At 42.4% G+C, this 25037-nt stretch overlaps 1 protein-coding gene across 1 annotated transcript; it reads right to left on the reverse strand.

Annotated features, from left to right (window-relative positions):
- Positions 1–5637: 5637 nt before the first annotated feature.
- On the reverse strand, positions 5638–6318 carry LOC100277529 (uncharacterized). Its single transcript, NM_001367329.1, has one exon. It carries the CDS (start codon positions 6211–6213, stop codon positions 5890–5892), a length of 324 nt encoding a protein of 107 aa, NP_001354258.1. The 5' UTR covers positions 6214–6318; the 3' UTR covers positions 5638–5889.
- Positions 6319–25037: the final 18719 nt, after the last annotated feature.

Consider the following 25037-nt stretch of genomic DNA (forward strand, 5'->3'; position numbering starts at 1 on the left):
AGCAAGTTGGTGCCCATCATCCACACAAGAACATCATGACAACTGACAGGCCACTGGAGCTCCTACACATGGATCTATTCGGCCCGATCGCTTACATAAGCATCGGCGGGAGTAAGTACTGTCTAGTAATTGTGGATGATTATTCTCGCTTCACTTGGGTATTCTTTTTGCAGGAAAAATCTCAAACCCAAGAGACCTTAAAGGGATTCTTGAGACGGGCTCAAAACGAGTTCGGCTTAAGGATCAAGAAAATTAGAAGCGACAACGGGACGGAGTTCAAGAACTCTCAAATCGAAGGCTTTCTTGAGGAGGAGGGCATCAAGCATGAGTTCTCTTCTCCCTACACGCCACAACAAAATGGTGTAGTGGAGAGGAAGAATCGAACTCTATTGGACATGGCTAGAACCATGCTTGATGAGTACAAAACTTCGGATCGGTTTTGGGCCGAGGCGGTCAACACCGCTTGCTACGCCATCAACCGGTTATATCTTCACCAAATCCTCAAGAAGACATCATATGAACTCCTAACCGGTAAAAGCCCAATATTTCATATTTTAGAGTCTTTGGTAGCAAATGTTTTATTCTTGTTAAAAGATGTAGGAAATCTAAATTTGCTCCTAAGACTGTAGAAGGCTTTTTACTAGGATATGATTCAAACACAAGGGCATATAGAGTCTTTAACAAGTCCACTGGACAAGTTGAAGTTTCTTGTGACGTTGTGTTTGATGAGACTAACGGCTCTCAAGTAGAGCAAGTTGATCTTGATGAGATAGGTAATGAAGAGGCTCCGTGCATCGCGCTAAGGAACATGTCCATTGGGGATGTGTGTCCTAAGGAATCCGAAGAACCTCCAAATGCACAAGATCAACCATCCTCCTCCACGCAAGCATCTCCACCAACTCAAAATGAGAATGAGGCTCAAAATGGTGAAGAAGAAGATCAAAGAGATAAGCCACCTCAAGATGACGGCAATGATCAAGGGGGAGATGCAAATGATCAAGACAAGGAGGATGAAGAACCAAGGCCACCACACCCAAGAGTCCACCAAGCAATCCAACGAGATCACCCCGTCGACACCATCCTCGGCGACATTCATAAGGGGGTAACCACTAGATCTCGTGTTGCACATTTTTGTGAGCATTACTCTTTTGTTTCCTCTATTGAGCCACACAGGGTAGAGGAAGCACTACAAGATTCGGATTGGGTGGTGGCGATGCAAGAAGAGCTCAACAACTTCACTAGGAATGAGGTATGGCATTTAGTTCCACGTCCTAATCAAAATGTTGTAGGAACCAAATGGGTCTTCCGCAACAAGCAAGACGAGCATGGTGTGGTGACAAGGAACAAAGCCCGACTTGTGGCCAAGGGATACTCCCAAGTCGAAGGTTTGGATTTTGGTGAAACCTATGCACCCGTAGCTAGGCTTGAGCCGATTCACATATTATTAGCCTATGCTACTTACCATGGCTTTAAGCTTTATCAAATGGACGTGAAAAGTGCCTTCCTCAATGGACCAATCAAGGAAGAGGTATATGTTGAGCAACCTCCCGGCTTTGAAGATAGTGAGTACCCTAACCATGTGTATAAACTCTCTAAGGCCCTCTATGGGCTCAAGCAAGCCCCAAGAGCATGGTATGAATGCCTTAGAGATTTCCTTTTAGCTAATGGCTTCAAAGTCGGCAAGGTCGATCCTACTTTATTCACTAAAACTCTTGACAATGATTTGTTTGTATGCCAAATTTATGTTGATGATATTATATTTGGGTCTACTAACGAATCTACTTGTGAAGAATTTAGTAGGATCATGACACAAAAATCCGAGATGTCGATGATGGGGGAGCTGCAGTATTTTCTAGGATTCCAAGTCAAGCAACTCCAAGAAGGCACCTTCATTAGCCAAATGAAGTATACTCAAGACATTTTAACCAAGTTTGGAATGAAGGATGCTAAGCCCATCAAGACACCCATGGGAACCAATGGGCATCTCGACCTCGACACGGGAGGTAAATCCGTCGATCAAAAGGTGTACCGGTCGATGATAGGTTCATTACTCTATTTATCTGCATCTCGACCGGACATTATGCTTTCCGTTTGCATGTGTGCAAGATTCCAATCCGACCCTAAGGAATCTCACCTTACGGTCGTAAAACGAATCTTGAGATATTTGGCTTATACTCCTAAGTTTGGGCTTTGGTACCCTCGGGGATCCACATTTGATTTGATTGGTTATTCAGATGCCGATTGGGCGGGGTGTAAGATTAATAGAAAGAGCACATCGGGGACTTGCCAGTTCTTGGGAAGATCCTTGGTGTCTTGGGCTTCAAAGAAGCAAAATTCCGTAGCTCTTTCTACCGCTGAAGCCGAGTACATTGCCGCAGGCCATTGTTGCGCGCAATTGCTTTGGATGAGGCAAACCCTGCAGGACTACGGTTACAAATTAACCAAAGTCTCTTTACTATGTGATAATGAGAGTGCAATCAAGATGGCGGATAATCCTATCGAGCATAGCCGCACTAAACACATAGCCATTCGGTATCATTTTCTTAGGGATCACCAACAAAAGGGAGATATCGAGATTTCTTACATTAACACTAAAGATCAATTAGCCAATATCTTTACCAAGCCTGTTGATGAACAAACTTTTAACAAACTTAGGCATGAGCTCAATATTCTTGATTCGCGCAATTTCTTTTGCTAAATTGCACACATAGCTCATTCATATACCTTTGATCATGTCTCTTTCATATGCTATGACTAATGTGTTTTCAAGTTGATTTCAAACCAAGTCATAGGTGTATTGAAAGGAAATTGGAGTCTTCGGCGAAGACAAAGGCTTCCACTCCGTAACTCATCTTTCGTCGTCGCTCCGCGCATCTCTCCATCTTTTTTTGGGGAGAGTTCAAAGCAAAAGAACTTCATCTTTGGTATAATCTTCACTCATTTATTTATGACCAAAGGGGAAGAGAAAGTAATTCGAAGGGCTCTAATGATTCCGTTTTTGGCGATTCATGCCAAAGGGGGAGAGAGTAAGAGCCCAAAGCAAAAGGACCGCACCACCACCTAATTTTTTTTATTCAAGATTTTCAATTGGTAAATTTCAAATTGATATCTTATTGTGTTAAAAAGGGGGAGAAAGTAGAATTTCAAAATTGATATATCAAATCCCTCTTGAACACTAAGAGGAGGATCTCATTTAGGGGGAGTTTTGTTTAGTCAAAGGAAAAGCATTTGAAACAGGGGGAGAAAATTTCAAATCTTGAAAATGCTTCGTAAAATCTTATTTATTTACCTTTGACTATTTGCAAAAGAACTTTGAAAAGGATTTACAAAAGAATTTGCAAAAACAAAACCTGTGGTGCAAGCGTGGTCCAAAATGTTAAAAATAAAGAAACAATCCATGCATATCTTGTAAGTATTTATATTGGCTCAATTCCAAGCAACCTTTACACTTACATTATGCAAACTAGTTCAATTATGCACTTCTATATTTGCTTTGGTTTGTGTTGGCATCAATCACCAAAAAGGGGGAGATTGAAAGGGAATTAGGCTTACACCTAGTTCCTAAATAATTTTGGTGGTTGAATTGCCCAACACAAATAATTGGACTAACTAGTTTGCTCTAGTGTATAAGTTATACAGGTGCCAAAGGTTCACACTTAGCCAATAAAAAGACCAAGTATTGGGTTCAACAAAAGAGCAAAGGGACAACCGAAGGCACCTCTGGTCTGGCGCACCGGACTGTCCGGTGTGCCACCGGACAATGTCCGGTGCACCAGAGGACTCCAACTCCAACTCGTCACCTTCGGGAATTCTTAGAGCCGGCGCGCTATAATTCACCGGACTGTCCGGTGTACACCGGACAGTGTCCGGTGCTCCAAGAGGACGCGGCTCTGAACTCGCCAGCCTCGGGAATTTGCAACGGCTGCTCCGCTATAATTCACCGGACATGTCCGGTGTACACCGGACTGTCCGGTGTAACAACGGGGCAACGGCTACTTCGGCGCCAACGGCTACCTGCGGGCGCATTAAATGCGCGCCAGCACGTGCAGAAGTCAGGCACGCCCATGCTGGCGCACCAGACACTCTACAGTGCATGTCCGGTGCGCCACCGGACATCCAGGCGGGCCCAGAAGACAGAGCTCCAACGGTCGGAACCCAACGGTTTTGGTGACGTGGCTGGCGCACCGGACTGTCCGGTGCACCATGCGACAGACAGCCCCATCAAACGGCTAGTTTGGTGGTTGGGGCTATAAATACCCCCAACCACCCAACATTCATTGCATCCAAGTTTTCCACTTCTCAACCACTTACAAGAGCTAGGCATTCAATTCTAGACACACCAAAGAGATCAAATCCTCTCCAATTCCACACAAGGCTTTAGTGATTAGCGAGAGAGATTTGCCGTGTTCTTTTGAGCTCTTGCGCTTGGATTGTTCTTTTCTTTCTCACTTGTTCTTGTGATCAAAACTCCATTGTAATCAAGGCAAGAGGCACCAATTGTGTGGTGGCCCTTGCGGGGAAGTTTTGTTCCCGGTTTTGATTTGAGAAGAGAAGCTCACTCGATCGGAGGGACCGTTTGAGAGAGGGAAAGGGTTGAAAGAGACCCGGTCTTTGTGACCACCTCAACGGGGAGTAGGTTTGCGAGAACCGAACCTCGGTAAAACAAATCCTTGTGTCTCACTGCTTTACTTGCTTGCGATTTGTTTTACGCCCTCTTGCGGACTCGTTTATATTTCTAACGCTAACCCGGCTTGTAGTTGTGTTTATATTTGTAAATTTCAGTTTCGCCCTATTCACCCCCCCTCTAGGGGACTATCATCTTCCAAAATTTTCGCGCATGCAAATGTAAACAAATGTGTATGCAGGGGGCACGTGGGGGTGGATCCGGTCAGAGGGGATGTTTGACCTGGTGCAAGAGACGCACCAGACTGCTTCAGGGGGTGGCTGGTGCTTTCTGTAATTATTGGAAGCCCTAGCCTCCCAATATCCCCTCTATATCCCTACTACTATTAAGAACGGAAGGTGGACACCTGGTGCTACCACGGCTTCACCCCGAGCTGACACAGTGGGCCCGCCCCACGCGCCCCCTACCTTGGCGTCGTCGCCAGCGCAGCCACCACCAGACCACACGTACCTTAGTGTTTAGAAGTAAACAATAATTATATAAAAAATAATGCAAAGCGAGCATTTGAACACACGCTCACCAACTCTAGAAATTTGAGGCTAACTAACAGACTACATGTAACTTAGTGTTTAGAAATAAACAATAATTATATTTGAATAAATATCTCAACACTTATTTATATGATATATTTAGGGTTCGTAGCAAAAGCACGAGCAACTGGCTAGTGTATATATCCATCGGATATCGGGTTGCGGGTATCTCAACACTTAATATGTTGAGATTTTAAGACACTGCTGATATTTTCAGTCCATTTTTTTTCATCATCCACAATAGCTGCAAACTATGTTCCCATTGACCAAGCTTTTCGTAGGACATCAAATTAATATGTTGTAGAGATGACAATGAAAGAGTGTCGGATGCTTGGCTTTTGATTCCTTAGGAAAGGTCTAGGCAAACCCAGCAGGCAGCAGTGCGCATAGACATCAAGCTTTTGATTCCTTAGGAAAGCTTGGGACTGATAAATGATTTTACGATCCAAAAGATGGACAAATGCACGAACATATAAACAGAACATATACAATTCGAATATGGGATTGCTCTTTAAGTACTAGAAGACTCCCATACTAATATAGAAGCCACTACATCTAGGTCTTGCTAGACAATCGACATCTGGCCTTATCTGCCGCAATCTGAAACCTAAATGACGCCAACAGATCCATATCCTCTGCCGGGCAGAGGCGATCGCCCGGCGCCACGACCGATCCCTACCTCCTCCGCTGCCTTGCGCGCCTCCGCGACGCGCTCCTCGATCTCGTCTTCGGTGTAGCCGTGCTCCTCGAGCGCGTCCCTGAGCACGAGCAGCTTGAGCTCGACTTGGCGCTTGCGGTCGTGCTCGAGGATCTCCTTGTTGGGCTTGCGCATCCCGCCGCCATCGGCGCCGGCGGCGTCGAGGGGCAGCGGCCTGTGGTGTCCGCCCGGACCCCCGCCGGATGTGGAGCGGGGCTTGACGAAGAACGTGTTGCTCTGCGCGTACCCGTTGGTGCCCGACCCCCGCGCGGTCTGCAGTCCGATGCCGTTACGTTGTACATCGCGGCCGTCGGGCGGGGAGAAGCCGGCTGGATCGGCGGCGGCGCAATCCTAGGGCAAGGGAAGCCTGGCCAGGTCGAGGCTTCGGGCTCGGGGTGAGGTGAGATGAGAAGGAAGGGAGGTGCCGGTTGGGTTATATTGTGGTCTGGGCCCGTGACTCCGAGTCCGTACCCCCCCCCCCCCCCCCCCCCCCCCGGCAACGTGAGAGTATTTTCTACGGTAAAAGCGCCACGTCACCCTTTTTAATATCAGTGGTTAGATTTCTAAAAAAGTGGTTAGATTTCTATTAGTCGGCCGGCGTTTATTTATCCCGCAGCAATAACCGGTCAAGTGGAGGCCCACGTACGTCACTCTTCTATTGGTCGGCTGGCCTTTTTTTATTACCTTCTCAATATCTGTACTGTCTTTTCACCTACTAAATATATAGTATTGTTAACATATTTTCCAATGTCCTTTTTTTGCTTGTTTCTACAAGCATACATATGTTGCGAGAATTTTCATGTATATACTTACCAGTTATTTTTCTGATACACGGTTGCTACAACCACTAGTAGAAAAGAGATTAAAGTCTGCGACGCCCATAAATTATCACTGTCGGTTTCAGTTACCGCGCGCCAGTAAAAAAACCAGGTGGGCCTGGCTTAGGAACCGCTAGTGGAAACCTATTTCCACTAGCGGTTCTCTTAACACAACCGCAAGTGGAAATAGGATATTTACACTGGCGGTTGGTGTAACAGAACCGCCAGTGAAAATATCCTATTTCCACTGGCGGTTGTGTTAAGATAACCGCCAGTGGAAATAGTTTTCCACTGACGGTTTTTCAAGCCAACCGCCAGTGAACTATGTGTTATAAATACCACTCTTCCTCCCGTCGACAGGAGCTGTACGCTCGCAGCCAACTTCCATTGGAGGCGATTTTGGAGGTCCAGATTTCACAAAATACAAGGGGGAGGTTTTGGTCTTCATTTTTTGGAAGAAGGTGGATAAGAAAGGTTGGTTTATGTTTCTTTGTCAATTTTTGTTCATTCTTGCTAAATTTTAGACACATTTTGGATCTAGGGTTTTACATGTGAGAGAAAAGAGTATAGCTAGGTTATTTTCTCTATTTCCTCAAATGAGGTTGCTTAAGATGGTTAGATTTTGTGTATTCCCTCTCCTTTTTCATGTTTAGTTCTCAAATCAGTTTATCCATGACACATATTTAGTTGCTTAATGAATGGTGAATGTGTTGTATGGAGAGGGAGGATGATAGGTTTGGTAATTAAGATTGTTTTTATTAATTGTTATGAAAGGTTGGTTTAATTATGTTTCAATTGCCAATTATTGTTCATTTTTGCTCAATTTTAACTACATTTTGAAACTAGGCTTTCACCATGTGTTAGAGATAGGTTTGGCAATATCTGTACGTCACTCTTCTATTGGTCGGCTGGACTTTTTTATTACCTTCTCAATATATGTACGTCTTTTTCACGTACTAAATATATATTGTTAACATATTTTCCAGTGTCCCTTTTTTTTGCTTATTTGTACAAGCATACATATGTTGCGAGAATTTTCATGTATATACTTACCAGCTATTTTTCTGATACACGGTTGCTACAGCTGCATGTAACGTGATCCAAATGCTTTTACACAATTTAATTGAGCCTTAACTAATTTTAGTTAAAAATAAATAGAAATAAAGCTTGTTCGATCTGATCCTTAAATTTTATAGTGCAAAACATAGAGCCCATTACCACCCCGGTTATTATAACATGTTGTACTTACAAATCGTTTTGTTTTTATCAGCCAATGGAGGAATTTATATTTATAAAAATCTATTTCTGTTAGAAAGTGTAATGTATAGGGTATGTCTGGTTTATCTTTCTGAAGCAAATTCACTTCCAAAAATTTAGAACCTCAACCAAACAGATACAACGGTATAATAGATTTATAAAAATCTCTAGATTCCTCTTATTCAATTTATAATCACCTTCTATCTCAGATTTTCTATATTATTGTTATTCATGTTACCAAAATATCATGCTACAAAGAATCTATAATTGACATTTGTTTTAAGGTTATGTTTGGTTTAGCATCCTAAACCAGATTCGATGCCAAAAATCTATAATCTAAACCAAATATTTAGAATTATTGGCGGACTCAACTCCCGAGCAGAACGATCGAGCGTCCGGGCTTGTGCCAATGAAAACGACTGTGACTCGAGTAGTATATATGTATGCTCACCCATGAAGGTAGACCTACTCTCGCCCATGTGCTGGCCAAGGTCCCGACGCAATGGCCAGGGACATTCCCGTTGTCGGGGTAGGGGCTCGATCCACATCCACATATGTTTCAGGGGATGGCGTCGTCCCGAACAGACCAAAGAGGGAGGAGGGGTCATCGGAGTTAGGTGCGGGAGAGGAAGGAGTCACACCTGTGACCAGAAACACCTATGAGACGAGCTAGAAAGGTTTGTTGTCTCATGGACAAGAAGAGGTTGGAGACAAGAAAGAAAAAAAATAAACATTGATATCTTCATAACCAGTGATAGGTGAATAGTTTTTTTCAAGTTTCATACCTTCATAGCAGGTAAAACAAAGAAAAACTGTTTTCAATTTTGAACTAGAGTAAAAACATCTTTTAGCCTTTTGGGAAAGCAAAAAAGTAGATTCATTCCTCTACCGGCGTTGATCCCCTCCTCACGCTTCCTCTACATAGCTCCATCTAATACCAAACATTATTTATAGTAAAAAACTAATCTTAACTAATTAATAACTTGAAACGGATTTTTAGCAAATTTTATCTAAATAAACCTATAAACTCTTCATCCAAAATTACTACTTATAAGTCAAACCGACTATGTAAAATTCGTGTTAGATTTAACATGGGCTCATTTTTTATTTTTATTTTATTAAATTAGATAAAGTTTGGATGCAAATTTAATACTACTCTGTCGCTCTACTCTAAGGGCGTCTTTGGCATGACTTTGCTCTACTCTAGAGCAGCTTTAGTCGAAAACTCTAGGTGGAGGACCTCTGCTTCAGAGTTTAGCTTGATTTCTCATAACAAGTGAAAGTTGTGGGCAAATAACTCCAAATTTCATGTCTAGGTTGTTTTTTAGATTTCGAAGCAGCAAAATAGGTATTCCAAAAAATTGTCCCGCAGTTCTGCAAAATTCTATGGAGTTTGTAACTCTGGAGTTAAGGTGTTTGGCAAGCTTTGGTCAACTCTTCCTTGGAGTTTTGCTCTAGACTCTAGAGCCATGCCAAACATGCTCTAGAACTCTAGTTAGAGTATCTTTGCTCCAAAGTTTAGATTGCTTCTCATAACAAGTGGTGGTGGCGGGTAAAAAACTTTAAACTCCAAGTCTAGGTTGTTTTTTAAAGATTTCGGAGCAGTAAAAGAGATACTCCAAAAAATGTAATGAAGCTCTCAACACTCCATAAAGTTTACAACTCGGGAGTTATGGTGTTTGACCAGCTTCTAATTAGGCATGTAATTGTTGCTGTGGTTGAGGGTGTGCGGTTGGTTTGCATGCCGCCCTTAGCTGCTATATCTATGTACGTCTGTACACAATCAATCAACACATCAATCATTCCTACTTTCACATCCCTGATTTCTCCCTAGTAACGTCTAGTTCCCTTATATATTCAGATTCTAAACATCCACCCCTTTTATGCCCTATTGTGTTGCCACCTATTTATCACTTGAGCATATACAATGAATGCTTCTTAAGATGTCAATATTTGCTTATAATATAGTGACTTCCCAATTTATGTTTCAGTTTTGTTTCTTGCTTGGTGATCAGAACAAAAAAAACAAGTGTTCTATTGTTTTAATTAATGTAAACTTCACTGTTCAAGCAGTAATTGAGTTTATTCCCTATAACTTGCAAAGTGTGGCCATGTTATGCCCTGTGGCTGTGTGTGGCCATCTGACCTCCACGTCTATGTTTCCCGCTGCTAGGTTGCTTTGAGCCGTGGTGGATCTCTAGGTGTGACGACATGGGGCTAGGTCTCGGAGCTCTTCTCAAATCCGGGGGCTCTCAGTCTGCTCTTCTCAATTTAGTGTTATATTTTCTTTTAGAACAATGCCAAAGAAACATGAAAGACTACTTTGCTTGTTTTTTGACATGATGCAAAAGCAATAGTCTTTACTTTTAAACCTTTTTTTTTGTTTTGATTCAATTCTGATACTGCTGAAATGTACATATATCTATTATTTTGATGCAATAGTGGTGTTTTGCGATGTTTAACAGCTTGTGTGATCCAATTATTAACCCTGCTTTGTATAGAAGAGTTTCTTCAGAATATATCAATTTATGTATCCTGATTATGGATATTATGTGGATATTTTCTATCTGTGAACGGCCCCTGCACTTTGAATCGCTTATGTCATTGTTAGCAATCACATAATATTTTTCTTTTCTCTTAGATTTAATTTGTATAATCATATAATAATTCATATATTGGTACAACAGGATTTGGTTCAGCTTCTCACTTTGTTTTTTAAATGAGAAGAAGTAGACAACAAATTATAGTGAAGGCTCCTCTCATCCCCTGTCGCATGGTGGATCACCCCCATGGAACTAGCCTAGCCAAAGACAGGTATGTGCATGATGTCATTCTTGGTAGCCTATCATCATCTTTGGCTCAGAGTGCTTCTATAGTTAAATGGATGTAGTGCAAGTTTTATTTTTATTTTCTGCTCCAGTTGTTTTCTATGCTACTTCCTTGGTATTAGTTCACCGTGCATAAGTCATCTGCAGCAAATGTTCTTCTTCCTAACCAACTGTATATGCTCTTAATTGTCCTCTAATTTCAATAACATATTGCCACTGTTCTATATATCAGGGTGAATATTCTTACATGAAGAGACTATTTCGTGATCTTTTTATCTAGGAAGGTATGAATTTAGCGTGCATGCTTATTTTTCAGGTGTTCTATACACTGTTCTTAAGGCGACGCCTAGGCGCCTTGCCCGCCTACCTTGCCTAGGCGTCGCCTAGGCATCCAGGCGGTGGTCCAACGCCTTGGCTCGTCTTACCGCTTTAAAAACCATGGTTCTATATTAGGACGTCCTGTTATTTGTATCTCATAATTGTGTTGTTACTAATGCAGGATACCAGTTCAGCAATGTGTTTGACTGGACCATTCTGAAGTATCCTCAGATAGGCTCCAACCTGCAAACCAGGGTATGCGAGGGCCTTTTGTATCTGTTTGTTGTACGTTTCTGTAGTTTGTCAGCCTTACCCCATCTGTTCACCATCATTTAGGTAGGTGAAAGAACCAGTGGAGTTGCTGGACCCTCAATGGATAAGATGGAGAAGGCCCCAGGTTTGCCCTACTCTTGCAAAAAAATGCGTAACAAATCTGTGGTACAAACCAAACACATATTTGAGCCCGATCTTCGTGCAGGAGAAGTGTTCGGTAGAAGGAACCCTAGCAGTCCTGTGAACCAGACCGATAGTTACGCGCAACAGCCACATGAGACCGTATCCATGTCGCTAAAGGAAATTGTAAGCTAAACTTCCCTTCACTCCGCCTCCTGTATGGTCTATGAACATTCAACGTCGTCGTGCAGTCCTCACGTATCTCATGAGCTTTAACCATGCATTACCATTTCTCCAGATGCATAGCACTGATCAATCTGGGAAAGGACAATGGAGAGATCACTCCAAATATCTATAAATAGATCCCTGCCTTTTGGACCTCCACTTGCTGATGACATGATCAAGGACATAAACAAATCACTGGAAATATTGTCAAAGACCCAACCAAAGAGAGGGTACAAATATAAACTCTTGGGAACTTTCTTTTAATTTTTACAATTATTATCTATGAAGTATAGTAAACTTTTCTGTCCACCTTTTCTCTTGGCCTTTTTACCTTATTAAATTAAGAGTAGTCCAAGTTGATATGGTATGCTAAATATATATACCATGAAGTTAATTGAGGTCACCTATCTTTTAGTTGAGCTCTCCTGCTAGGTTCCAAACTCAGATCTCTCTTCTCGGTCAATAAACCACTATATACAGAACTTTTCTTATCAAAGGTGATCGGTCGTTAGGGAGGTGCACAAGCGCAGCCACTACTATGAGACCCTTGACGTATCATCGCCACAACGAGGCCCTCGACGTATTGCCACCGTCGCTTTGGAGGAAGCCGAGGTAGATGCAGAGGGCGATGTCAGCGATATCATGACGCTAAATAACTACCTCAACGCGCAGTACAATGATGCGGTGGCATCTGCACACTACTGCAGAACTTCACTGTCATCTTTGACATTGACAGCTCCAACCTATGGGTGCCCTCCTCCAAGTGTTATTTCTCGGTGTGCATGGTGTTCGATTATGTGGTTGAGACTATTTTACTAACTCTGCACTTCTGTGTAGCTCTGAAATGAAGAGCGCCTTTTGGGTTTTTGCTAAGAGTAATGGTTTGTGATCTCGATCCTCCTTGTGTTTTGTATTTGGAGACCAGTGGTGTATTTCTAATATATAGCAATACTCTTTCAATGCCTCACTTGTGAGTTTGAGGGTGAATTTACTTGTACTAGACAAGGTTGCACTTAAACATTCGTTTACTGTAGGTATCCTATTTATTTTAATTTGCAAATCCATTCTTTAAGAATGTGAGTTCAGTTTCACTGTATTTCATCATGGAAATGAATGTGATAGAAAAGCTCTTATTTTGTGTTTTTTCTTATTTGTGCCATGATGCATTTTTAGTTTATTGAAGTTCTGTACTTCTGTTATTGCTAGGGAAGCATTATAATTTACATTCAATTTGCTTGTATGGTTCATTTTTTCTTAGCTTTGTTTAAGTGGCTACAAGTTCTGTACTAATGATATTGCTAGGGAAGCCTTATAATTTTCTTTACGTTTGCTTGGATGGTTCATTTTTTTTCTTAGCTTTGTTTGAGTTTTTGCTATTAGTATGATTCGTCAAATCAAGTTTTGGATTAAATTTGTGGTTAATGAGGACTTATGCTTATTTGGCTTAATTTGTTGATGTTTCATGTGAGTCTCCATGTTATGTTTGATAAGCTTCGATAATTTGTAGTGTTTTTTGGTGCATGTATTAATATTTTTTACATGGTGTTCGAATATATGTATATGTTTGTGTTTAATCTTCATTCATGTGATATGTGATATATGAAAACCGTAGCAACGCACGGGCATCTAACTAGTATCTATGTACGTCTGTACACAATCAATCAACACATCAATCATTCCTACTTTCACATCCCTGATTTCTCCCTAGTAACGTCTAGTTCCCTTATATATTCAGATTCTAAACATCCACCCCTTTTATGCCCTATTATGTTTGTCACGTTAGCTAATAGAAGGTTCCTCATCCGTCAAATTAGTTTCTCCGTTTCCTAGCGAAACTAATTTGACGGATGAGAAGTCAAATGTCCCTTTGTTAGAAGACTTCTCATTGAAGTCAAATGTTATGTTAATTTGACTTCTCATTGAAGTCAAATGTCCCTTTGTTAGCAAAAATAAAAAATGGCCCTTTGTTTCCTAGCGAGAGAACTGAATGAGAAGTCAAATGTCTCGTTTCCTTCAATGAGAAGCTAGAAAATTTCATCGCACATACTGTAGCTTCCATGCAGGGCTCTGTGTGGCTGGGGGACCTGAAGCCCTCACCAACGTAGGACACTAGTGAACCACCGCAACCAATTGGTTCGGCTCCTAGTCAGACGCCGCCTCCATGACCCGCAGCAGATGCTAGCTTCTAGGCCAGCGCCGCCAGGACAGATGATGCCTCCATGCCCCGCATCCAAGCCCCAAACCAAATAATGAAACCAATGAAGTGGATTCCAACAGGGTAAGAATATTGCCGAATTTCTGAATTTCATTGTCATGTATATGGGTCCTTTTAAAATTGTTCACATTTTTTGCATCCAAATTTGGCTTGTAGAGTTATAGTTGATCTAAATGCATGGACTTGCACATGTAGAAGATGGCAAGTAACCGGATTGCATGGTTTTCATGCCATTGCTTTCATCACACTTCACTTCCAAACAACAAAATTGCTGATTTTATACACCCATACTACAATGTTGAGAAGTTCAAGTTGTCCTATGCTAGAGTCATTTCCACCACTTACTGATCAAGCTCATTGGCCCAAAGTGAATGTTGGATTTAAGCTACAACCACGCATACTAAGGAAGAACCGTAGGGAAGACAAAAATACAAAGGAAATCATGAGGGGTAGAAAGATGGCACCATCAAAATGCTCTATATGCCAAGGTACAGGTCATCATTGGAGAACATGGAAAAGAGGTCAACCTGATGTAGATGATGAGCCAAATAATAAGAGGTACAGAACCACATTCTTTTCTTTTGGTTAAGCTTATGAATTTGCAATGATGAGGTGTGCTTATACTTTTTCTCAACTACCTTTTACTGTGTTGCACATACGAGGAGAAACAAGAAGACATCAAGTGTTGTTGCCTCAAATCAATTGGAGGATGGGACATCGAATGCTGTTGAATTCAATTAGTTACAAGTTGCTGAATCGAATGTATATGCCTCCAATAAGTTAGAGGGTACTTGATGCGTCAAGAGCTCAATATGTGTTGAGTGTGTACATTTTATTTTGCTCCAAAATTGTTGGTCGATGAAAGGGATGTGGCAGAATTAGAAGTCTTGTTGGGTGTAATGGATTTTATTTTGTTCCAAAACTGCTTCATGAAAGGAATAATGTTCTAAACTCTATTTTGTTCCAACACTACTTGTTGGATGGAATGTAATCGAAATTTGAACTTGATAGATGTCAAATTTGCTTGATCCATATTCCAATAATTTGTTAGCATAATATTATGTTGTCAAAAAATATTGTTAAATCTATCATGTTCGATCATAAAAAAAGAAGAAAGAACTCGTATTTAAAGAGTAAACATGGACAAATAAGGGACATGTTGCTAAGGGCATGCTTGTCCAAATGGTAAAAAGTAACCACAATAACAAAAAAAGTAAAAAGGGGAAAGAATTTGAAACTCTAGAATGTGGGGAAAACATGTTTAGTCGAGGACATATGAAGGATAGAGTCCAAAAACAGGGGCAAATAAAGGATTAACTCTTATTATCAGGTTATTAAGCTTAAAAAAGTTAATATCATAAATAAACAACGTAATTCAAGTATTATGGAAAAAATGTCCCCATATATAAGGGGAGTTTTCTCCTAGTGGGAATGGCTGAAGGCAAACTCTCCCAAATGGAGGGAGAAATCTGATGCTCCATTGGAGCCAATCTAACGTGATGCGGACCAGACTTAGTTTTATCACATGGACTGATTGATGGAGGCATTACAAGGATCGTCTTCATTGTTGATTTTGAGGAGTAACAATGAGAGTTTCTACTCTATCGGATCATAACGTTCCTAGCCTTGTAGCTTATGAGCCTACTGCTTTCATTCCCGACCCTCCTATATAAGGTGTGTGATCTCCCCAGCCTCGCGAGCACGAGAGTCAAAACAGCAAACCTTCATCTTTGTTAAGTTACTTTTTAAGTTTTTTCCTATTTGGATCTTCTGCATGCATTAAGGAATCAAAGAGTGGGTAGGTATACCAAACATCAATTTAGAAGCGTGTAACATGACTGCACGTCATCGACATGATTCATCTTTTTTCTCGGTTGATTAATAGTGGGCTCCTTCTTTATGGTCGACAACTTATTACATCGGTTGTGGTCCATGACTTTAAGTAGCCTACTATATCGACTATTGTGGATGAAATAAACCATTGGAGCCAATTAAATATTTCTATAAACATCCTATGAGCATCTCTTGCTTTCTCTTATCTATGGGTGTTTCACTTTTAGTCCTACTTTACATATATATGTTAGTAGAATAGTAGTTATCGGCTTGTGGTGCACCCTTGGCGCATACGCCGTCACCGCCAAATGGGTTCCATATTTCGACTGAGTCCTGCAGCGTGCGAGAGTGGGAGTAGGCAAGCGTGTCGCCATTTGACCAAGCATGTGGCATGAAGAAGGGGCGCTACAGTGGAGAGCCTAGCGCCCAATAGCGCAAGTCCAAGCTCTAGGCTGAGGTTCGCCATGTAGGCGATAGAGGCAACGACGAGCTTGGAGCGGCTAGGTTTATGGCGAGGCAGGCGCTACCTCCGGTGGCATCCCCCGCATCGGGGGAGTAGCGGCCGGTGACGATGGGCTCTAGAACGCCGAGAATTACTATGTTTATTTTCCTTTTGTCACATTGCCACTTTGTTTTCTATCCAGAAGAAACCCAACGTTGTTGGAGAGGCAATATTATCCGGAGGAAGCTGTTGTAGCCGATCGGAAGCTAAAGAATGAAGGGGATGACGTGGACGGTGGACGTGCTATCACAAGGCATTTGTATGACCTAGAAAAACTGTAAAACACGTCTAAGGTATAGTTTGGGAACCCTATTTTCGCAAGTGATTTTCATTTTCCCTTATGAAAATAGAGTTCCCAAACTAGTTGTAAGAAGAAATTTCATCATTGCATCCAGCCACAGTATTGTTGCTAACCATTGAATTAAGCAATGATAAATGTAGCATTGAGGAACCAAAGTTAGTGAAAGGGAAATAGGCTTACACCTTTTTCCTAATTAATTTTGGTGGTTGAATTGCCCAACACAAATAATTGGACTAACTAGTTTGCTCTAGATTATAAGTTTTACAGGTGCCAAAGGTTCACAACAAACCAATAAAAAGACCAAGAAAGGGTTCAAACAAAGGGAGCAAAAGACTACCGAAGTGTGCCCTAGTCTGGCGCACCGGACTGTCCGGTGTGCCACCGGACAGTGTCCGGTGCACCAGGGAACCCGACTCCGAACTTGCCACCTTCAGGAATTTTGGGAGCCACTCTGCTATAATTCACCGGACTGTCCGGTGTGCCAGCGGAGTAACGGCTACACAGCGCCAACGGTCGTCTGCAACGAGCAATTAATGCGCTACAGTGCGCGCAGAAGTCAGAAGCAGAGCCAGAAGGCGCACCGAACAGTGAACAGTGACTGTCCGGTGCACCACTGGACTGTCTTGTGGCCCAGCTGTCAGAAGCTCCAACGGTCAGAACCCAACGGCCGGGTGACGTGGCTGGCGCACTGGACAGTGTCCGGTGGCGCACCGGACTGTCCGGTGCGCCATGCGACAGCAGCCTCCACCAACGGCTCCTTTGGTGGTTGGGGCTATAAATACCCCCAACCACCCACCATTCATTGCATCCAAGTTTTCAACCTTCAAACCTCATACAAGAGCTATAACATTCAATACAAGACACAAACAAAGAGATCAAATCCTCTCCCAAGTCTGGAATCACTTCAAACAAATTAGTGACTAGAGAGAGAGACATTTGTGTTCATTTGAGCTCTTGCGCTTGGATTGCTTTTCTTCTTCCTTCTTTCTTGTTCCAAACTCAATTGTAATCAAGGCAAGAGACACCAATTGTGTGGTGGTCCTTGTGGGGACTTAGTGTCCCGTTTGATTGAGAAGAGAAGCTCACTCGGTCTAGGTGACCGTTTGAGAGAGGGAAAGGGTTGAAAGAGACCCGATCTTTGTGACCACCTCAACGGGGAGTAGGTTTGCAAGAACCGAACCTCGGTAAAACAAATCACCGTGTCATCCGTCTATTTGCTTGTGAAATGTTTTCGCCCTTTCTTTCGGACTCATTTACAATTCTAACGCTAACCCCGGCTTGTAGTTGTGCTTAAGTTTATAATTTTCAGATTCCGCCTATTCACCCCCCTCTAGGCAACTTTCAATTGGTATCAAAGCCCGGTGCTTCATTAGAGTCTAACCGCTCGAAGTGATGTCGGGAGCATCCGCCAAGAGGGAGATCGGGACCGGCGACAAGTCCGCAAGCTCGGGGAGAACGCACTCAAGGGAGTTCGCCCAAAAGCACAAGGAGGAATCCTCTTCCTCCATCAAGTCCCAACGGAAGGGTGACAAGAAGAAGAAGATGAAGAAGGTGGTCTACTACGAGACCGACTCTTTGTCACCCTCCACCTCCAGCTCGGAATCGGCATCCGCCACTTCTAAGCGCCATGAGCGCAAGAAGTATAGTAAGATGCCCCTTCGCTATCCTCGCATTTCAAAACGCACTCCATTACTTTCCGTCCCATTAGGCAAACCACCTATGTTTGATGGTGAAGATTATTCTATGTGGAGTGATAAAATGAAGCATCACCTAACCTCACTCCACAAAAGCATATGGGATATTGTTGAGTATGGAGCGTAGGTACCAAAGGAAGGGGACAAGGATTATGATTCGGAGGATGTCGAACAAATCCAACACTTCAACTCCCAAGCCACTACTATACTCCTCGCCTCTCTAAGTCGAGAGGAGTATAACAAGGTGCAAGGGTTGAAGAGTGCAAAGGAGATTTGGGACGTGCTCAAGACCGTGCACGAAGGAGACGAGGTGACCAAGATCACCAAGAGGGAAACGATCGAGGGGGAGCTCGGTCAATTCATGCTTCACCAAGGGGAGGAGCCACAAGCGATGTACAACCGGCTCAAGACCTTGGTGAACCAAGTGCGCAACCTCGGGAGCACCAAATGGGATGACCATGAGATGGTCAAGGTTATTCTTATATCACTCGTTTTTCTTAACCCTACACAAGTTCAATTAATTCGTGGTGATCCAAGGTATAAACTAATGTCTCCCGAGGAAGTGATAGGAAAATTTGTGAGCTTTAAATTGATGATCAAAGGCTCCAAGAAAATCATCGAGCAAGGCGCCACCTCAACACCCGAGGTGCAACCCGTCGCATTCAAGGCGATGGAAGAAGAAAAGAAGGATTCTACACCAAGTAGAATTCCCATCGACGCCTCCAAGCTCGACAACGAGGAAATGGCGCTCATCATCAAGAGCTTCCTCCAAATCCTCAAGCAAAGGAGGGGGAAGGATTAGAAACCCCACTGCAAGAAGGTTTGCTACAAGTGTGGTAAGCCCGGTCATTTTATTGCAAAATGTCCATTATCTAGTGATAGTGACAGGGGTGACGACAAGAAGGGAAAGAGAAGAGAAAAGAAGAGGTACTACAAGAAGAAGGGCGGCGATGCCCATGTTTGCTGGGAATGGAACTCCGACGAGAGCTCCACCGACTCCTCCTCCGACGAGGACGCCGCAAACATCGCCGTCACCAAAGGGCTTCTCTTCCCCAACGTCGGCCACAAGTGCCTCATGGCAAAGGACGACAAGAAAAAGAAGGTAAAATCTAGATCCTCCACCAAGTATGCAACATCTAGTTATGAGGCTAATTCTAATGATGATGAGGATGATTTGTTTACTCTTTTTGCCAATCTCAACATGCAACAAAAGGAGAAATTAAATGAATTAATTAGTGCTATTCATGAGAAGGATGAACTCTTGGATAGCCAAGAGGACTTCCTTATTAAAGAAAACAAAAAACATGTTAAGACTAAAAATGCTTATGCTCTAGAAGTAGAGAAATGTGAAAATTAACTAGTGAGCTAAGCACTTGCCATGACACTATTTCCAACCTTAGAATTGAGAATGCTAATTTAATTGCTAAGGTTGAGAAGTCAAATATTTGTGATGATTCAATTGCCAATCTTAGAAATGATAATGCTAGTTTAATTGCTAAGATTGAAAAATTGAATGCCTCTCTTGCTAGCCTTAGAAATTAGAATGAAAAATTAATTGCTAAGGCTAAAGACTTAGATGTTTGCAATGCTTCAATTTCCAATCTTAGAGATGAGAACGCTATTTTACATGCTAAGATTGTTGAATTAAAAACTTGCAAACCTTCTACATCTACCGTTGAGCATGTCACTATTTGTACTAGATATAGAGACATTAATGTTGATGCTATCCATGATCACCTAGCTTTAATTAAGAAACAAAATGATCACATAGCTCAACTTAATGCCAAAATTAATGAGCATGACTTAGAAAATGAGAAATTTAAATTTGCTCGTAGCATGCTTTATAGTGGGAGACGCCCTGGCATTAAGGATGGCATTGGCTTCCAACAGGGAGACAATGTCAAGCTTAATGCCCCTCCTAAAAGATTGTCTAATTTTGTTAAGGGCAAGGCTCCCATGCCACAGGATAACGAGGGCTATATTTTATATCCTGCTGGTTATCCTGAGGATAAGATTAGGAGAATTCATGCAAAGAAGACTCATTCTCATCATGCTTTTATTTACAAGAATGAGGCTTCTAGCTCTAGGCGTTCTACAAATGTTAAAATGCCTAAGAAGAAAACTCCTATTGCATCAAATGATCATAATGTTTCATTCAAAACTTTTGATGCTTCTTATGTGCTAACTAACAAATCAGGCAACGTAGTTGCTAAATATGTTGGGGCCAAACACAAGGGATCAAAGACTTGTGTCTGGGTACCCAAGGTGCTTGTTTCTAATGTCAAAGGATCCAAGACCGTTTGGGTACCTAAGAACAAGACCTAAACTTGTTTTGTAGGTTTATGCATCCGGGGGCTCAAGTTGGATCACCGATAGCGGGTGCACAAACCACATGACAGGGGAGAAAAGGATGTTCTCCTCCTATGAGAAAAACCAAGATCCCCAACAAGCTATCACATTCGGGGATGGAAATCAAGGTTTGGTCAAAGGATTGGGTAAAATTGCTATATCACCTGACCATTCTATTTCCAATGTTTTTCTTGTAGATTCTTTAGATTACAATTTGCTTTCAGTTTCTCAATTATGTAAAATGGGTAACAACTGTCTTTTTACGGATATAGGTGTCACTGTCTTTAGAAGAAGTGATGATTCAGTAGCATTTAAGGGAGTGTTAGAGGGTCAGCTATACTTAGTAGATTTTGATAGAGCTGAACTCGACACTTGCTTAATTGCTAAGACTAACATGGGTTGGCTCTGGCATCGCCGACTAGCCCACGTTGGAATGAAGAATCTTCACAAGCGTCTAAAGGGAGAGCACATTTTGGGACTAACCAATGTTCATTTTGAGAAAGACAGGGTTTGTAGCGCATGTCAAGCAGGGAAGCAAGTTGGTGTTCATCATCCACACAAAAACATCATGACAACTGACAGGCCACTGGAGCTCCTCCACATGGACCTATTCGGCCCGATAGCTTACATAAGCATCGGCGGGAGTAAGTACTGTCTAGTTATTGTGGATGATTATTCTCGCTTCACTTGGGTGTTCTTTTTGCAGGAAAATTCTCAAACCCAAGAAACCTTAAAGGGATTCTTGAGACGGGCTCAAAATGAGTTCGGCTTAAGAATAAAAAAGATTAGAAGCGACAACGGAACAGAGTTCAAGAATTCTCAAATTGAAGGCTTACTTGAGGAGGAGGGCATCAAGCATGAGTTCTCTTCTCCCTACACGCCACAACAAAATGGTGTAGTGGAGAAGAAGAATAGAACTCTATTGGACATGGCAAGGACCATGCTTGATGAGTACAAGACTTCGGATCAGTTTTGGGCTGAGGCGGTCAACACCGCCTGCTACGCCATCAACTGGTTATATCTACACCGAATCCTCAAGAAGACATCTTATGAACTCCTCACCGGTAAAAAGCCCAATGTTTCATATTTTAGAGTCTTTGGTAGCAAATGCTTTATTCTTGTTAAAAGAGGTAGAAAATCTAAATTTGCTCCTAAGGCTGTAGAAGGTTTTTTACTTGGTTATGACTCAAACACAAGGGCATATAGAGTCTTTAATAAGTCCACCGGACTAGTTGAAGTTTCTTGTGACATTGTGTTTGATGAGACTGTTGGGGACTTGTTCTCAAATGCTATGAGTTAAGAACAAGGCAACATAAAAAATGTTAATCGCTAAAATCCTTCGTCCTTCGAAGCATTATTTCCCTTAGGATATAATGATTTTCGGACGAAGGTGATGAAGAGCGTGACTTCATAAATTTATTATATAGTGACGAAGGATAAAATGTAGGGAATATAAAAGATAACATAAATAATTATATATTATTATCAGACATAGACATAAACATCTTTGAATTGCAAATGTACCTTCAACTGGAAGGAGATGATAGTACAAGCGTGACGCAAAAAGCGAATGTCAAGTCAGCGTGAACAGTACGGGAGTACTGTTCACCTATTTATAGGCGCGGGACACAACCCATACAAAATTACATTCATGCCCTTTACAGTTGATAATAACTCTATAGTAATCTGTCGAGGTCTAAATAGCCTTTTCATCTTTAAGTCGGTTTCACTTTCTGCTGTCACGCCGAAGCTTTCCTGTTCACACCTTCGGCGCTGGACCAACCTTCGTATTATTCTGGTCTACTGTGATGACAACTTGAGTCCGAAGATACCTGTTCACACATTATACTCCAGAAATACTGTTAAATTCTGTTTTTGAGGACCTTCGGATGCCGAAGGTCCCCAACAGTAGCCCCTCGCAATATTAATTTGTTTAAAATAATAAATTTAGATTGCGACATGGACTAAGGCTTTACGCCGAAGGTCCGAAAAAACACCTTCCCTTTGCTAGAATAGCAACATTCACTGACAAGCGGGGTCTCTCAATTTTCAACGCACTTGGCGTATAAATACAGTGATATCGTAAACTCATTTCACACGCTCTCTGGCCAACTGCTCCTGCTCACTCAATTTTTAGCTCTTGTGCACTAAGATTTGTTAAGCCTTTAGTTTTGAAGCTTCGGCTTTGAAAATAGTTTTTAGTGTCTCCGAAGATGCCTGAGGATAAGAAGAGTGCTGCTGAGATGAAGCTGAGCCTGGACGAAGAGAAAAACTTGGGGTTTCTTATAGCGATGTCAAAGACCAATACAGAAAAAATCACTAAGGAGATTCTGGAAGGTTTGTCTGAAGATACTGGTGACAGTGACAGCTACGATGTGGACAGCGGTGGTGAAGACTCCGAAGATCGTCCCTGGCGACCAAGCCATTCAGTTTATGGTAAATCAACTATCAAAGAGAATCATCTTGTCAACATGAGAGGAAGGTATTTCCGGGATTTATCCATTGTGAGGGCCGACGAAGGGGAAAAAACGTGCCCACACCCTGAAGAAAATGAAGTCGTAGTGTACCGAAGCTTTTTGAAAGCTGGACTGCGATTTCCCTTGAGCAGCTTCGTCGTGGAGGTGTTGAAAATTTTCGAAGTCTATCTTCACCAACTTACCCCCGAAGCAATCATCAAGCTGAATATCTTCGTGTGGGCCGTGAGAAGCCAAGGTCTGCAGCCTGATGCAAAAAGCTTCTGCAATATACACGAATTATCATACGAAACAAAACCTTGGGGGTAAGGAACAGTATCACAATAATTTTGGCTGCTACAGTTTCGTTTCTCGGTCCGGGTCAAGCTGCCCCGTGCCAGCCTTTCGGAAGAGATGGCCCGGCGACTGGATGACAGAATGGTTTTATGTGAAGAATGATCTGACAATACGAGAAGATATCAAAGGTATAATTATGTGCCCTATCTGGCAAAGCTTCGGCCTTCGGAGGCCGAAGGTTGAAATGAATGAAGCTGCCGAAGAATGCCAGAGGGCCTTCGGCGCAGTCTGCTCTTTCATTGGAACGAGAGACTTAGTACAAGAGCATATTGCCTTCAGGGTGTGGCCGCTTGCGGAGAAATGGGAAATGCCACAAGAAACTGTAAAAGAGGCCGACGAAGGTGGACTTATCAGGTTGAAGTACACTTTTAAATTTGGAGATAAATTCGTTGAGCCAGATGATGACTGGTTAAAAAGTATTGAAAATTTAAGTGATGAACTGCTTGGGGCTTATTCGAAGGCCGAAGACACTGCAATGTCAGCAGCCTTCGGAGGCCGAAAAAAGAAGAGGCTGAATCGGGTATTTGATGCAATCGGATTTGTCTACCCTGACTATTGCTATCCCATTCGAAGGCAGAAAAGAAAAAACACAACCTCTGCAAAAGAAGAAACTGCAACTGCTCCTAGCGAGCCAGAACCGAAAAGAAAGAAGATAAAGGTCCTTACACATCGGCCGCGCTATATTGAACCAGCTTCGGTGCCTGAGTTTACTGGAGAAACTTCTTCGGCCACCGAAGCTGAAAAACCAGCCGAGCCAACCTTGCTGCCAGAAGTCGCAGAAACGGCCGAAGTGCCAACAAAAATAGAATTGGAACAATCAAAGATTTTGTTATCAGAAACGAAAGAGAAGGCCGAAGCGCCGTCCACAGAAAAAATGGAAGAGGTAAAAGAAGCAACTGAGGGATCCAAAACATCAGAAGTTTTGAGTCCTGCAGCAAACATTGAGACAGTAAAAAATCAAAAGGTGCCAGCAGTGACTCCGAAAAGAAAGAGAATGGCTAATGTGCTAGATGTACTGGAAACTATCAAATCTTCAAGCACACCTCCGAAGAGGGCTGCTGTCATTCCTGAAACAACAACTGAAATTTCTGGTTCTAAAGCTTCAGGGCAAGAGACTGAAGCCGAAGCTGGGCCCTCAGAGCCTGCAAAGATAAAATCCTTGGAAAGTGAGGCAGAAAAAATAGCAAAGCCAACTTTTGTTGAAGAAACCGGTGTCATTGCCCCCGAAGCATCCCCCAAAGTTCGTGATTATATTGTTCGTCATGCTTCGGGGAAAAAATTATCAGAAAAAGAAGAGCAAGAGGCCCAGCACTACGCCCAAAAACTGAAATATCCAAAGGGGGCGTTAATATTCAATGGCAGTGGAGAAGAAGACTTCTTGTATTGTCTCCCCGACAGCAAAGAGATTTCTGTCTGTCGGGAGATGAGCAGGAGCTTCGGATTCCCAACTTTAGAAGATGGGCTTTCGGTGCTGTCGAAGAACGATCTGGCCGACAGCCTAGCTTACAATAGCTTAAAGGTGCGACAAATGGAATCCTTGTATTTTTTGTTGAGTCCAAAATTTTTCGTTTGTTTAAACCTAT

Source organism: Zea mays, chromosome 4, assembly GCF_902167145.1.
Source record: "Zea mays cultivar B73 chromosome 4, Zm-B73-REFERENCE-NAM-5.0, whole genome shotgun sequence".
Taxonomy (NCBI): domain Eukaryota; kingdom Viridiplantae; phylum Streptophyta; class Magnoliopsida; order Poales; family Poaceae; genus Zea; species Zea mays.